General features: G+C 43.1%; 3 protein-coding genes across 3 annotated transcripts in view; 1 reads left to right on the top strand and 2 right to left on the bottom strand.

Annotated features, from left to right (window-relative positions):
* The window catches only part of LOC138606287 (solute carrier organic anion transporter family member 3A1-like), a 30,125-nt gene extending 27,390 nt beyond the window's left edge, over positions 1-2,735 (bottom strand). The window contains exon 1 of the mRNA XM_069678787.1: positions 2,574-2,735. Within this exon, the coding sequence (XP_069534888.1) occupies positions 2,574-2,735 (162 nt within the window). The remainder of the gene's footprint in view (positions 1-2,573) is intronic.
* Positions 2,736-4,450: 1,715 nt separating this feature from the next.
* On the bottom strand, positions 4,451-5,242 carry LOC138605780 (high choriolytic enzyme 1-like). Its single transcript, XM_069678256.1, has one exon. The coding sequence runs from the start codon at positions 5,240-5,242 to the stop codon at positions 4,451-4,453; it is 792 nt and encodes a 263-aa protein (XP_069534357.1).
* Positions 5,243-10,764: 5,522 nt separating this feature from the next.
* On the top strand, positions 10,765-11,556 carry LOC138606389 (high choriolytic enzyme 1-like). Its single transcript, XM_069678890.1, has one exon. The coding sequence runs from the start codon at positions 10,765-10,767 to the stop codon at positions 11,554-11,556; it is 792 nt and encodes a 263-aa protein (XP_069534991.1).
* Positions 11,557-16,323: the final 4,767 nt, after the last annotated feature.

Genomic DNA, 16,323 nt, shown 5'->3' with positions numbered 1-16,323 from the left:
AGTGGGCCATAGGCTCAATCACCATTCAGTTACCTCATTCGATTGATAGTGACTAAACAGACATTTATTTAAATGAAAACCTTTTAAATTATTAGAGAAGGTTTTTATTAATCTCTACAAACAGCCATGTGGATGTGAGTGCAATCCTATCGGAGACGTTTTATCTCAATTCCAGCTTAATTCTGGAGTCTTAAGGTGCTAAACAGACTGTAAAAATATGAACAGCAGACAGACGAGGAAAACGAAGAAAATCAGCGTTTTGGATATCAGCTTGCTACACTAAACCCCCCTAAATTGGCCGTGGCTCCTAGATAACAATGGGTTTCTAGATTGAAAACCAAGTAAGACTGCAAACAGCTTTTATTTTAATTATAAATTTAACCTCAAATTAATCAATTAATTGTTTATTCCAGAAAATGTCCACAAATGTGCCTCTCACAACAAATATCATCTTTTATCCCCACCAACAGCACAGAAACAACCCAAAGCATGTTCAGCTTGCCGTCATATAAAACAAGGAAAAGCTTTCAACAGTTGAGGTTTGAAATAAGCAGTGTTTGATATTTGTGGTTTAACGATTGCTTAAACAATCAACAATAGATCAGTCAACTGCTCATTTCAGTGCCAGAAGCATGCTTACGTCAGTTTGTAGAACAATGCTGAGGGCCATTTCCAGTAAGGTTTAACACTTTTTCCGAACCATACCTTCCGAAGAGAGTTCTGCTCGACTCTGACCTTTACAATGTTTATCAAAAAGACATTATAATATCTAAAGGGAGATTAACTGTACCATGCCCAGAGTCTATCCATGCTGTCGTCAATGAAACGCCATCAGCAGTCCAAACATCCAGACAACTGCTGCCCCCCTCCTCCCCTCTTTCCAAAAAAGGATGAACAATGTGTAATTCTCTTCTAAAATAGGAAGATGGCTGTCACGGGTCTATTATTTCAACTGTGAAACACTAACCTAGTTCTGTCACCGGTACAAGAACAGCACACATGGTGGGACTGACAGATAAAAGACAGTACAGCCTGACAATTAAATACTTTCAAACGCTTTTACATCTCAGTTCAGTCTGAGTATAGACTGAGACAGCTGATGATCAGTCATTATAGCATGTCAAGTTTTACTGCAATAATAAGAAGAAAGAGTGAAATGAATGCACACTTTGCAGGGGATAAAAGATGATGAAATGCACAATATCTCATCCAGCAGAGGACAGGCAGAGCTTCCACACTGTTTTTGTCTGCAGCAGGATTTGCTAAAGGTGCACTTTTGGTTAGTGAGGCTGTTTTAAAGGAGGAAGTTTCTACTGCAGTCTTCAAGGTAAACACTAATGCACTTTAAATTTGTGACTGGCGTAAAACACATTAAAACCCAACTCAGTCTGGTTTCTGCCAAGCTGCAGTCCTCAACGAACGACTGACAAGTTCTAACAAGGACCCTACATCACTACGGTTACGTGTCTCTGTGTACAGTGTGATGGAGCTCTTTCTCTCCCTACATTTAGACCTTTTCTTTTTTTCTTCATCCAAACCAGCAAGCAATGTCTGCATCTAATGAGCAAAGCCAACGACCTTTGACCTTGCCTGTTTATAAAATGCCCTTCTGAACTGTCTTGTTATGTGAATGAAGATGGGTTCTTTGTCAACTAACTGTCCCTCTTGAAGCATCACACTAACCCTGCATGTGCGATTATTTATAGCATTACTGTGCTGACACCTATCAGGGGAGCTGGCTATGATCAGGCTAATCATAACTCTGATTTAAGTGGCATCTTTCATCTTCACACGGATTTACAGTTAGCTAAGGGGCCGACTCTGATTAGCAGACATCTCCTCAGAAACACATCAGCAGCTCCCATTGCAGCTTTTAAAATTGATTCATCACATAGCTTACATTTGTGAGGTGTTTAAATTTGCTTTGTGTTAGCAAATATGCTTCAGTTTCACCTCTGCATCTCTGATTGTGCAAGGAATGTCATCCCTTTAAACATTTCACCATTCATCCACTGCTGTGCTTCTCTAAAGTTGCCATCAATCTAACGATCATCACCTGAAATGCAGGTAATGAGAAAATGAAGCTAACATATGCAGCGGTCGCTTGTGTTGTGGTGATCACGTCATCTATAGGCCTGTATCCTCCAGTGTCAAAGGCCTCCTGCATTATGTAGCAGAGCCGGCGTGCTGGATGGAGCTCCAGACCAGCGTTTCGTAACCTGCTCTCCAGCAGACCCTCCGTATACGCATCTCAAATTCTCCAACAACAACGTGGAGCCGACGGCCGCCGTGACGCGCTTTGTGTCATGCAGATGGTGCATAGGCCTGATGGATAATACGCAGCAAGTCATCAATCAGTGAAAGCACCGCGTCCCATGGCTGCTGGAGGATGTGATTATTCTAATGTGAGCAGAATAATATCATTATTAACCGCATCAGCTGAGGCAGCGCGTCGTTACTCACTGTCTGCCTGTGCCGGTTTGAAGGGCGCTGCGTTAACCCGATGTTACCTGAGATAAACTGAGATACGACGATCCCTCAGACCAACGCTGTGTCCGTCTCTACAAACTCACCAGATACGCTCCCACGGTGCCCTGTGCCAACATGAGCGCACATTCCGACACCAGGAAAATCTTGATGTTGGAGAAACATGAGGTTTTCTTCTGGTTGTCATCCTGCTCCGGGTCGTCGGTGGTGCTGCTCCGCTCGGTGCAGATCTGGTTTTTAACCTGCATCCTTCGGCTCAGGCTCCGGTCGGGTTGGACGGCATGAAACTGAACGGGTCCGGTCCGGCGGAGAGCATCTGGTTGTAATGACGAGCTGCACTGCAGAAGGAGTGCGAATCTCTGGTCAATAGCCCGTCTAGGCTGGAAAATACAGCGAGAAATACTGCTGTCCACTCAGCATTACGCACAGTCCGTCAGCGACCTCTCTTCACCGCCTGTCCAGCCAGTGCGTATCGGCTACATCATATTTAAATACGTAGCTGCGCGTGTATATCGAGCTGTGACGGCTTCTAATACCCGACGTAGAACTACAGGACGCTGTTTCTTCACATCCGGGATGTTAGATCTCCACCCTGGACCGGTACCGACTGGATTTGGTTTCTCAGCCCGGTTCCGAGCCGCAGCTCTGCGTCCTTCAGGCGGCGTTATGATGCTCCTCCTACTCCTCCCATCCGTAGACCCAAGCACAGAGAGGGAGGTGTGATCTCTCTCCTCTCTCCCTCTGTTCCTCCTCCCCCTCTCCGTCAGCGTGTGTTTCCAAACATCATCATTTTACCTGTGCAGACTTTCAGCTTCATCATCGCCACAGAAAACGTAACATTTCATCGGAACAGCCCCTAAAGGACCCCAAAGTCACACAATGACACATCAATATAATATAAAATGAAACTGCACATCTTTACTCTTCAATAATGTTGTGTTCCTCCAGAGCCTTGCGTAGTAATTCTGTTATTTTCAAACCATGCCTCTATTATTTATTTATTTATTTTCATATTTTCAGGTCTAAATAACAAATAGGAAGAAATAGTTTTGGAATTGTTTCAATACATTTCTTCAGCCTGCAGCTGAGAATCAGGCTACAACATAATCAGTAGGGCCAAATGAGATCGTAAGAACAAGTCCACAAAAAGTGCTTGTTTTTGCTGCTGAATGCCTCAAATTGTTTTTTGAGGTGCCTGGAAACATTACAGAGAACATCCACATAGAGATAGAGCTTTTTGTTAAAGAGAAAGATGTTTTTTCTTTACAAGAAAAAAACATGCATCAGTCTCTTCAAAGCCAGGAGACAAGAACAGTCATTTTTACCTTGCAGGAGATGCTGAACTACTGTTGCCGAGGTTGTTTGTGGCATACAAATATTGTGTCGGATCCAAAATAACACTAAGTCAAGCAATAATCAAGATATATGTCTGCAGGGATCCTCTCATTAATGTTGTCAGACGCTTGAAATTACAAGCTGAGCCTGTCAGTGACTAAAACAAGCGCTTTGGTGGTTATAGATGACAGGCACATTCAACAAGGTTTATTCTGAATGACTTTTATGGTTGTTCAGAGCAGGATAAAGCTTGACTGATGTTACTTTATTATTTTTACATCATGATCTCATCATTTGGCCCTAACCTAGGATGATTTGTCAGCAGATGAGAGAATAACAAACCGAGGTTAGGGACCGCCTAAAAAGTGCAGGCTCTTCAGATGTCAGAGAGAATGTCAGAATACCATTAGATCCTTGGTTTCTATCAGTACCACACTAAGTTTGCATGAATGTACTAATATGTGCATAATGAGCATTAATGAAAATAATAAAAAATATATCATAATATGGAAAGAATAAAGTTTGAAAGGCAGAAATCAAAACAAGCCAAAGCCAGAATTAAAAAGAAGCTGGTTGTTGCGTCGAGATAATTTATTTTCATTAATGACCTCTTTGAAACATTAGCTTGTTAGCAGCCGTAGAGCAAGTTGATCCTCCTGATGTCCCAGTAGGACATGCCCTGCCTCTGGCCGATCTGGACGTTGGGGTCGGGGATGGGGGAGATGGAGTCCTTCCCGTACTGGATGGAGAAGGCTGTTCTTCCATAGTGCATGATGGAGGAGTAGTCGTAGGGAGTGTTCAGGTTGTTGGTGGACTGCTTGTAGAAGTTGTAGGCCATCTGCGGGTTGATGTTCTCCCAGTTGATCCTGACGTAGTAGTCGCGGTCGCTCCTGGTCTGTTCGTGCTGGAAGCCCAGAGCGTGGTTGATCTCGTGCATGATGATGCCGTGGTAGAGGCAGCCCTGCTTGTTGAGAGAGAGCACCTGTCTGCCTCCCTGTCTGCCCAGAGCGGAGAAACATCCGGCCTTGTTCTCGATGCTGATGTAGTCGTACTCGTTCTGCCGGGGGACGAAGCGGATGCAGGTCCTGCTGTGGTACACCTTCATGGCGCGGTCCATCTTCTGCCTCTCCCAGCTGGTGAACTGGCCGCTCACGGTGAAGGGGATCGTCACCAGGCCGTTGGAGGCTTTCCTCCACAGGCAGTTCTGGGACCAGCACATTATGGCGTTTCTGGTTCTGGGAGCCAGCAGGTCTCCTTCCAGCAGCATCTCGTCGGTGGCGTTGTTGGAGGTCAGAATCCTGGTGGTGATGTCCACGGTGTCTGGGACTTCTTCTTCTTCTCCGCTTCCTTCCTCCTGGAGAGGAAGAGCCTGAGAGAGGCCGAGCAGGAGCAGCAGCAGCAGGCTGGCAGAGGGAGTCATCTTCAGGGTGGGTCTGGAGGCTGTGGAGCTTCTGTGGAGAGCTGCTGTGGAGAGACTCCTTGAAGGTTGATGTTTGACTCAGGTCCGTCCACACTCTTTATACTCTCCTCTACAGGTGTGTCTGCAGGAGGATTATGGGTTGGGGTCCACACTGATAGGCCTAAATAAACCTCTGGAGGGAGGACTCCACACACCTACTCTTTAAACAGGTTTGTTTTCTCTGGTCATTAGAAGGGACATTTTTGCACAAAAATTCAGATCTGGTCTTCAACCATTAAGAATTGACATTATGTATATTGGACCAACCTAAAGTTTAGATGTATTTGTTATCTATATTCAAACCATCAAACATACAATAATTAAATAATTGCACTAAGAGTCCAAAGGTATGATAGCATTTTGTGAAGCTCTACTTAAGAAGAGCTGAACAGGTAAAAAGTCTGCATGTTCAACAGCTGAGTGTGTGTCTGAGCATGGTAGTCATGCTGACACACACACATAGGAAGTTTGACCTAAAGAATAATAATTGAGGGGAACACAAACCCCTGTATCAAATTTGATATTAAATCTTGCAACAGTTGTCAAAACCTTTAACTACAAGCAAAAATGCCAGCATTTTAATGGCACCAGAGGAGACGTCAGAGGATCACCAAAACCATGGGCAATGACATTCTGATCAAAATTTACACGTCAAACGTTCCAATAGTTGTTGAGTTGTTCAGTCTGGTCCAAAGCAGCAGACCATCAAACTGATCGTGCCATCCCTCAAGTCATATCGATCACTTAACGAACATTTAAAGCTGGAATCATGGTTTCAGATGTTTAAGAGCTTGCCAATCATTAGTTTACCTTTAGATCACTGACTGTGCTTTTGTAACTCAGGATGATATTACCCTGTTTGTGTTATTTTTTTTGTCATTTTGTTCTAACGTGTTGCACCTTAAGTGTTGCAACAGTACTGCTTTATGGCCATTTTACAACAGTCAGTTTGTATACAATACATGCTGGTGGAGAGGCCAGTGGCTTGTGGCTGCAGCTGAAGCTGTGTGAGCCAGTTACCTACTCACTCACTTCAAATCACCTGATAATGTAAATGGACTGTACTTGTATAGCGCTTTTCTAGTCACACTAGTCACCACTCAAAGTTGCTTTTACACTGCATATCACATTCACCCATTAACACACACATCTATACACTGATGGCAGAGGCTGCTACGTGAAGTCAATCAGATATCACATTCATACCTGTTGGCTATGCCACTGGGAGCAATTAGAGGTTCAGTGTCTTGCCCAAGGACACTTCGACATGTAGCCTGAGGAACTGGGGACGGAACCTCCGACCTCCGATTGAAAGTTGACCGACTCTACCACTGAGCCACAGCCGCCCCTATGTGATATTTTCCTGCTTGCTTTGAGGTAGACTTCTGATGAGGAGGGACCGCTGCTTCTGCTTGGTGGCTGCTGGAGAGGAGCATTTCCAAGTAGAGACTACAGTATAATTCCTCCACGCATATTCAAACACAGTTTTGTTGTGTTTTACCCCTTTGGATTCCTTCTCAGAAGACACTTTTCGATTTACATTTGTTTTGGTTCTGCTAATTTCATGGACTGAGAAAGGACTCATTAAAAGAAAACCTTTACACAGGTTTAACCTGCAAGTGGGCTGATTAAGTCATCATTTTCATCAGGTTGCATTTTTCTTTTCAGTGTTTCTTCTTGCATACAAGCAAGGGTTGTAATCAAACTGAGGTTCAAATTATTTTGCATATATTCTTTAATAAACTCCATCCTTTCTAATGGAAGTGTGAGTTTCCTTTATTTTTATGTACACAGGATATATAAAGATATAGGATTAGGAAACTCTGATGATCTGCAGCGTAATGATAGAAGTCCAGCAAGTAGAGAGTAAGGGCCCACTCAGACAGAGCATGTTTTGCAGGATGTGACACGAGGTCTTTTTTGTTGAAGCCTACAGTTAAAAAAAAGGGCAGCTTGCTGCGCCTTTTTTTTCTACTGTTTTTAAGGCAACCACCAAATCATTAGCTTTCATTAACCTAATCGTTATATTGTAAACTGACAGAAGGCCCGCCTCTCCTTTCATCCGATTGGACAATGAGAAAAACCAGCAATGAGGTCGGGCACTTTTCTGCTTTGAGTTGAAGTTCTTTCAACTCGAGGCGCTCTGAGCGTTTCCTCAAAAACGGGAGGCGCACGGAGCGGAAAAACGCAAGGTGCTCTGCAACGCAAAAACAGCGTGCAAAAAGCATCCCTCTCATTGGAAATAATGACATAAAAGGCGCCCCCAGCTGCTAAAATGTCTGAACAGGCCTTAACTGGACATAGGTGGTAAACTGCTATCAGAGCCTGAATGAACTCTACTGGGTTGTTACAGTGTTACAGTGTACAGTCAATTATTTTATAATACGCTTAGCATTGGTTACACTTTCTTTAATATTTTTAATTAAGTCAATTATTGATTTTGGACCTGACTAATAAAAAACTACTTACAATATATTTCCATAATAATTTATGGAAAAATGTTAACATTAAAAAAAACAATTCAACGAACTCATCTTTGACTTTAAGAAATTGTGATTTTTCACTATTTTCTGACAATCATTAGAGTAAGTGGTGAGGGAAGTAATCATTATTTGGATTATTTAGTTCTTTTAACCTGACACATCAATACTGGCCCCTCTTCCTGCATGTACATTAGGTTCAGACCTAAGGCTAGTGTGTCGTTTTCATTCAGTACAGATTCATAACTTGTGTTGCACTCTGGTTAAAAACAAACCTTTAGCCAACACATCTCCTGGGAGTTGTTTTACAGCCCGCTGCTCTCGTAGAAAATCATTTAGCTGTTTAAAACAGAAGCTGGTTCAGCAAACAGACTCGTCATAAATCTCAAATCCACCTAATTGAATATTAACTCATGCAAGTCATTTTAATGATGCTTTTAATTATTGAAAGGTCCAGTCAGGTCAAGAGTAGAATGACCTCAAGTTGCTTTATCACCAACAGGAGCAGCCGACAGTAAAGAAGGTCACAGTCAGAGAAACATGTGTTCTACAGCTCTCACAGGGCTCGTATATACAGCTCAACTACTACTGAGGATGTGTGCTGCTTTTCTTTGTCAAGCTCCTCTTAAATAATGTTACCTGAATGTGTGATTACCCTTCCTGATGATTTTCAGGAAGTACTATCTTTAGTATTCTGTATATATCATGTGACAAAAAAAATGTTCTGACAATGAGGCCAAACCACACGAAGGGCACCAAAGGTTTAAGCTTTAAATATAAACTGTGACATAAATTGCATCAGTGTCCTGGTAATTTATTTGTTTGTTGCAGGATTAATGCATGAATGCATTCTTCTTGCTGTGGACCTCGTGATTAAGAGGCATCCTAAAATAATGTCTTCAGTTTGCTTGCACTGCATCAGCAGCCACTGTGGTTGATCTTAAATCACCCCGGGTACTCTGAGTGACTCCATGACAAATGGACGCTCTTCCTGCTGAGTCCACAGTTTGCCTGATAGATTGTGCTGCTTCAGATGCTATTGAATTGGTCCTGATAGAGCATCTGAACGGTCCGAGGAATATTGTAAGCCAAAAGCTGCGGGGTGAGCGGTAAGTGACCCTGGCACTCAGTGCTCTCTTATTTCACGGTTATGATGGAGGATTGCTGTCCTGTGGTTTTTTTTTTTACCCCTGTCTCTGTAGCTCTCTGTCCCGCCACTCTGCTGTCATTTTCATTCCTTCTGCATGACAAATTTCAGAGTGGATGAACTACATCACTGTGATCCCTGATACAAACAGACCAAGCATTTTATCTGAGGTTAAACATGATTTAATAGATTAAAAAACATCATAATCATCACAACAAGTACAGCTGATGACTGTTACAGGCAGGAGCTCTATGGAGGTGCAAATTCAACCGTTTGCAGATGAATTTGTTTGAATACCACAATGGAGGATAACATTACACACACATCTTTTCAGGATCAACGCAATTACTCAACATTAGCATCATGACAGTTGTCACCTGTAGGCAAACATGTTGGCTTAAGGGTTACAAAGGTCCAAATTTCAGTTCTCATGACAGCTATTAAGTGAATTTTACCAATATGTTCTTTAACAAGCTGCACTCGACCTTCTCATCCTGTAGTCCCTCTAAGGAGGAGAATTAAACCAACTGAAGTGTCAAAACATAGCAGCTTAAAGCTTTAAGTACACATTGAAATCATAAAATAAAGATGGTGTAGATTGTAGTGGTCCCTGAGCATTTGTCCTCACTGATACCGCAGCACTTCATCTCGAATGTGTTCATGTAGAACAGCTACAGCAGAACAAACGCTGGGCTGCTGATGTGCGCAGTAGAGTTCTTGTGTGGTAAGTGTTGAATTTTTAACCACCTTAAAGCCAGCTGAGCACACCTCAGTCAGGCATGAAGATAGATTACCTAAGCTTAAGCTACTATCACAAGAGCATAACTGTGATGTAGCAGTGCCGTGCACAGGGGAGGGGCTGGGGAGGTGACTGCCCATGCCTTATTTTGAGACCCTTATTTAATCAGTGTCCATTCATTTGGATAATTCAGGTGCAACAGTAAGAATTTAGTCTAAAACATATGGTTATCTAAATGCCGATCTATATTTACAGATTCTAATGTAGAGTCTGGAGGCAGGGATGTGGATTTTAGGGATGGGAAGATCCAAAGTTCAGCTTGAGATAAATTTCCTTGACATTGTGTCACGAAAGCTGCAAGCATTGACTTGATTGCTGGCTACACGCCCGGCATGTTCACCGTTGTCCCCAGAGGCTATATCGTCGTCAGACTATAGCCGATGGGATCTGAGATTGCCTAAACGCTAACGCTGAACAGTAGAAGGTCCTTCTTTAACCCAGTGTCAGTCAAGGCAAGTAATTTGAATGTAAATTACATTAATAGGTGCGAAGAAATAAAACGAATAATGATTCATTACTGCACTTACTTATTTTGCAGATTTTACTTATTCTGACAAGTTTTTACTTTCACAACCTACTTTTAAATACTCTACTTTCTTTACACTACACTTCTCATTACACTTTCAAAACAGGCTTGTTACTTCAGCTTGAACACATTTAAGGGAATTTGTGGGTTCATTGATCACCACCTTCCAAGTCATAAACATGACTGCATGAATTAGGTTGGTTTGATAAAATTGTTCTTATGTAATGTTGGTTGAAGACTATATAAAGTGTAAACCTTGACATAGAAAACCACCTAGTAATGCTGCGTTCATCCCTCTGATGTTCAGAGAAAACAAACCTGTTTAAAGAGTAGGTTTGTCTGTGGAGTCCTCCCTCCAGAGGTTTATTTAGGCCTATCAGTGTGGACCCCAACCCATAATCCTCCTGCAGACACACCTGTAGAGGAGAGTATAAAGAGTGTGGACTGGCCTGAGTCAAACATCAAGCTTCAAGGAGTCTCTCCACAGCAGCTCTCCACAGAAGCTCCACAGCCTCCAGACCCACCCTGAAGATGACTCCCTCTGCCAGCCTGCTGCTGCTGCTCCTGCTCGGCCTCTCTCAGGCTCTTCCTCTCCAGGAGGAAGGAAGCGGAGAAGAAGAAGAAGTCCCAGACACCGTGGACATCACCACCAGGATTCTGACCTCCAACAACGCCACCGACGAGATGCTGCTGGAAGGAGACCTGCTGGCTCCCAGAACCAGAAACGCCATGATGTGCTGGTCCCAGAACTGCCTGTGGAGGAAAGCCTCCAACGGCCTGGTGACGATCCCCTTCACCGTGAGCAGCCAGTTCACCAGCTGGGAGAGGCAGAAGATGGACCGCGCCATGAAGGTGTATCACAGCAGGACCTGCATCCGCTTCGTCCCCCGGCAGAACGAGTACGACTACATCAGCATCGAGAACAAGGCCGGATGTTTCTCCGCTCTGGGCAGACAGGGAGGCAGACAGGTGCTCTCTCTCAACAAGCAGGGCTGCCTCTACCACGGCATCATCATGCACGAGATCAACCACGCTCTGGGCTTCCAGCACGAACAGACCAGGAGCGACCGCGACTACTACGTCAGGATCAACTGGGAGAACATCAACCCGCAGATGGCCTACAACTTCTACAAGCAGTCCACCAACAACCTGAACACTCCCTACGACTACTCCTCCATCATGCACTATGGAAGAACAGCCTTCTCCATCCAGTACGGGAAGGACTCCATCTCCCCCATCCCCGACCCCAACGTCCAGATCGGCCAGAGGCAGGGCATGTCCTACTGGGACATCAGGAGGATCAACCTGCTCTACGGCTGCTAACAACAATGCTAATGCTAAATGCAACCATTTTACCCCGTCTCTTTTCTCTGTGTTTTATCAAAAGTTACTGCATTTCTTTTACTGTATTATTTGAAATATACAGATAACAAAACATATGACCCTCACATGCCTCAATCATCTGTAATAAAGGTAATGCATAGAAACTTATCGCTGTCCAGTTTTGTTTCTTTACTGTGCCTACAAACATTTCACACACGATGATAAAGAACTGATCTCAGGAGGACAATAGAGTCTAACAATGTAAAACCTTTGTCTTCTGACCTGGACTTGAAGCCAGAGCTTCATTTGCACAGACTACATTGAAAGGTATTGCTATTACATAGCTTTGGATTTGAGCACAGTGATGAATATAACTAACAATAAGTAAAAAATAGAAACTGTGTAACTCAATTCAAGCTTCATTTTACTCTGAACAAATAATCTGGTTAAAAATGATGAATAACTAATTCAGAATAAACCACATTGAATGTTAGCGCTAATTTGGGCCTCTTATCTCTTAACAGTTCAATGGCAGTGACAGAACTCAGCTTCAAAATAAAGCAATTTTGTCTTCTTGCAAAAAAAGGCACTTTTCTCATCCAGATGGTTGGATGACTTTTAGAGGTTTCTGGAAATACCTGAGCTACTGCAATAAGTCATGTTATTCGACCCTCTAGGTGGCAGTGTTTCTGTAGGGACAGTGTTGTCAGTGGGTCCGCCACCTTGGTCGAGAATCAAAGATAAGAAAAGAAAGACTTTTAGTGTCCCAGTGAGACATTTGCCTTGGACCTCAAAAATGTGGTACAATCATTCATGTTCCTAAGAGGATGAATCCTATTGATTTTGGTGATCATCGGACTACTCCAGTAGCTCCATCAGCAAGTCGAGGCTTTCCTTCGCTGTTTCAAATACAACATGTTCATGATGCATTGGCCCAGGATTTAAAGGCCACATTCATGGTCCCCAGAAGATGACTGTTACTTACGGTACTAATTCTTTAACTATTCCTCTCGAGCCACCGTTAGAGGATCACATGGTTTTGAATGAAGAGACTCAACAACTCTTTTGTGTATCGTCATGAAATTTGGTTCACCTTTAATAGTAACTTTGGTGGACCTCCTATGTTCATGTCGCCCCAGCATCAAGTCAAAATTTTAAAAATACAACTTTGGTTTATGACCAAAGATCTACAAAACTATTAACATTCCCATCAGCATCAGCTGTTTCTGTGTTGATTGCTAGTAGGCTAATGTTAGCATGCATTCTAATCTATTTCTGTAAACAGTCCAGACATGAGCCAGTAGCTGAAATTATGTATCAACATTTATGCTCGACTGACATCAAATTGCGGCACTACTATGAAAGTATAGTTCTCTCGGTTGTAGCAGTGTCTGGATGTAGGTTGTGTATTTGTTATGACTGAGTTATGACCTTGAGAAGACGTGGTGTAAAGCTTGTGTGGTCTGTGAAGGTTCTAGGTCATCCAGGTCATGGTAACTCTAAGATTAATCCAAAAGGCAACTGGACTTGGTTGAAGTTCTTGAAGACGTTTCACATCTCATCCAGTAGCAGACAACATCACCTTTGTATAGATTCTGGGATGTGATACTAAAAATATACCTAGTTTACTGTACTGAACCATGTCTGAGATATTCTGAACCCTACATGATTCACAATAAGAGTAGTGGGCTGTAACACAACTCCCAGGAGAACTACAACCAAGAGCCATGTTACAATAATATCTCTGAAGAATGAAAACACACTTCTTATTTGTATGTCAAAGTGTGGGATCAATGTTGGAACAGACCTCTGTAATGATTGAACATTTCTAGGGTACATTAACTTGGCCCTAAGAAAAACTCTGCCCCGTGTTGATGTAGAGGATGTGTGTCAGCTCTTTCAGAGACAGAAGATCAGGAAGGCACCAGGACCTGACGGTGTGTCTCCCTCCTGCCTGAGAGGCTGTGCTGACCAGCTGGCCCCCATCTTCACCCAGATCGTCAACAGATCTCTGGAGCTGTGTCAAGGCCCCTTCCTGCTTCAAACGCTCTCCCACCATCCCGGTCCCCAAGAAACCCTCCATCACAGGACTCAACGACTACAGGCCTGTTACCCTGATGTCTGTGGTCATGAAATCCTTTAAAAGGCTGTTGAGCCACCTGAAGGACATCACCTTGACTCCCCAGGGACCTACGCGAGGATCCTGTTTGTGGACTTCAGCTCGGTGTTCAACACCATCATCCCTCAAATCCTCCACCACAAACTCACCCAGCTCTCTGTGCCAGCCCCCACCTGTCACTGGATCACCAACTTCTTGACCAACAGGACACAGCAGGTGAGGCTGTGGAGAATCACATCCAGTACCTGGACAATCAGCACTGGTGCCCCCCAGGGGTGTGTGTGCTCTCCCCACTGCTCTTGTCCCTCTACACCAGGGGTCTCAAACTCAAGGCCTGCGGGCCACATCCGACCTGCGATACAATTGTATCTGGCCCGTGAGATACACGTGAGATATACATGTGTATCATAACTGGCCCGCCGGTATACAGCACGCACACCGCTGATACTACAAATCCCAAAATGCACTGCAAGAGCGGCCGCACCAATCAGGACTTACGAGCACCAGCTTTGTGAACCTTGAGCTTCAGGGTAGGGACCGTGTGATCAGACGCAGTGAGAGCTTTCCAAGACAAGCTGCACCTGTGGGAGACTCAGGTGCAGCAAGGAAACTTGGGTCACTTCTCCTGTTGCCAGACAATGACAAACCAGGTCTCCACCACTGTGTTCCCAACTGAACAACTGTTGACCTGGCAGAGTTCACACGGCTATTTGCCAACTTTGGAGCTCAGAAACGTAAATCTGAACTGCCCAGTAATCCGTTTGTATTTGGCGTGGAAAGAGCACCTGTAAACATCCAAATGGAGCTGACAGAACTCAGAAACGATGCCCCAAGCTCCGCCTACAAGCAGCTCGAATGCTCTGCATGTGTGGAAGCACGTATCTGTGTAAGCACACCTTCACTCCACCCTGAATGACCACAGCTCAGAACCTAAGCACAAACATCAATGAACCTGCACCCAAGAAAAGATGCCAAGCACCTGGCTCTGGCAAACAGTCATAAGAGCAGAGTGCACTTAGATATATTTACTTTTTGCACCTTTTCCTGTAATCACAGGTAGACTGCTTATGGTTGAAATATTTGCACATTTTAACCAGACTGATCACATTTGAAATATTCTTATTTTCTTGATGGTGTTGTGAATGAAAAAAAAAAAAAAAAGTTAGTTTTAAATAGTTTTCTGACTGTTTTTGATGCCTGTGGTACAACTCTTTTTTGGAAATGACTCAGTGAAAAGCTGCTGATAGAGAGGGAGACAAAAACAAATTAAAGATGCTGATTTATTTTAGCTTTAATTTGGTCTCATTTTTTTTGATACCCTTGGTTTGTTCTGAATTCTATAAGATGTCTTTGCAGCAGTAAAGTTCATATTTTTGTGTGACTAATTTGTCATAATGCCTCTGATAAACATGTGGTTTATTTATGTCTGTTGTCCAAATAATGTTGACCCCGTTCGGCCCTCGTCTTAGACCCAGTTTTTGATTTCGGCCCCCTCTCTGATTGAGTTTGAGACCCCTGCTCTGCACCAATGACTGCACTTCACAGGACCCTTCTGTGAAACTCGACACAATGGTCATCGGTCTCATCCTGGAAGGAGAAAAACCGGAGTCAAATTTCTTGTGTGTGCCCACATACTTGGCCAATAAAACTGATTCTGATGTCTAATTCTAGATGTAATTAAATGCTGGTTATACTGTAATTTAAGAGTTAATAGGGTTAAGGCAAAGCTATTATCTCTTTTTCTGCAACTCTGTACGTAGATGAGGTAAAAGGGAGATTGTGTAACATCCGTCAAAATTGTCCTGCACTTAACTTATCTGTCAAAAACTACTGAATATCAGCCCCAGTATCTGTCTCTTATCTATAACCATGCTATGTAAAAAAACGGAGCTTAGCTTCCAAATTTTCAAAGCAAAAAAAACACTGATCTTTCTTCTTCCAAAAGAAATGATATACTTTTTAATTCCAGGTGGTTAGAAGGCTCTTTGGGTTTCTGTCAGAACTGCAGTCGTTGATGTTATACCACCCTCTATGCTAGCAGTGTGACTGTTTGGATCAGTCCGAAAAGGATGAATCCTATTGACCTTTGTGACCTTCTGACCTTCCTTGAGGCTCCTACATAAAGTCAAGGCTTTCCCTAAGTGCCTAGAAGATTAATCTTTCTGTCTTTGCTGATCCTGTAGCACCACAATGAAAAACCTTTATGGTTTTAAATGAAATGTATCAGCAACTATTGAAAGGATGTATGAAATTTGTTCCACACATTCATGTACTTTCATCATTAACTTTGGCAATCCTTTACATTTTCAGTGCAACCATCAGGTCAAAATGTAAACATCGTTTTGGTACGTTAGTTTATAACCAAATTTAGCCTCAGCCATATTTTTTGTTTATTGCTAAGAAGCAAATGTTAGCTTGCTAGCATACTTAACTCCGACTGTAAACAGAGTAAACATCAGTCAAAAGCTAAAGTAATTAAAAGCTACTTCCCTAAATTATTCTGAAGAGAGGTAAGGACATTTCTGCTCAACTGACCCTAGAGATTGTGCGACTACAGTAAAATGTGAGTTCTCCTGGTTGTAGCACTGTGTGTGTCTAGGATGTGTGTATGTTTTTGATGATCTTAGAATATGTGGTGTAAAGTTTGC

This window comes from Semicossyphus pulcher, unplaced genomic scaffold, assembly GCF_022749685.1.
Source record: "Semicossyphus pulcher isolate SPU_LCO1_2020_fin unplaced genomic scaffold, fSemPul1.0.p SCAF_1, whole genome shotgun sequence".
NCBI lineage: Eukaryota > Metazoa > Chordata > Actinopteri > Labriformes > Labridae > Semicossyphus > Semicossyphus pulcher.
This window is presented reverse-complemented; position numbering and strand designations above follow the sequence as displayed.

Excerpts from the sequence above, each read along its gene's own strand:
- LOC138605780 (XM_069678256.1), bottom strand. The coding sequence starts at position 5,242 with ATGACTCCCTCTGCCAGCCTGCTGCTGCTGCTCCTGCTCGGCCTCTCT.
- LOC138606389 (XM_069678890.1), top strand. The coding sequence starts at position 10,765 with ATGACTCCCTCTGCCAGCCTGCTGCTGCTGCTCCTGCTCGGCCTCTCT.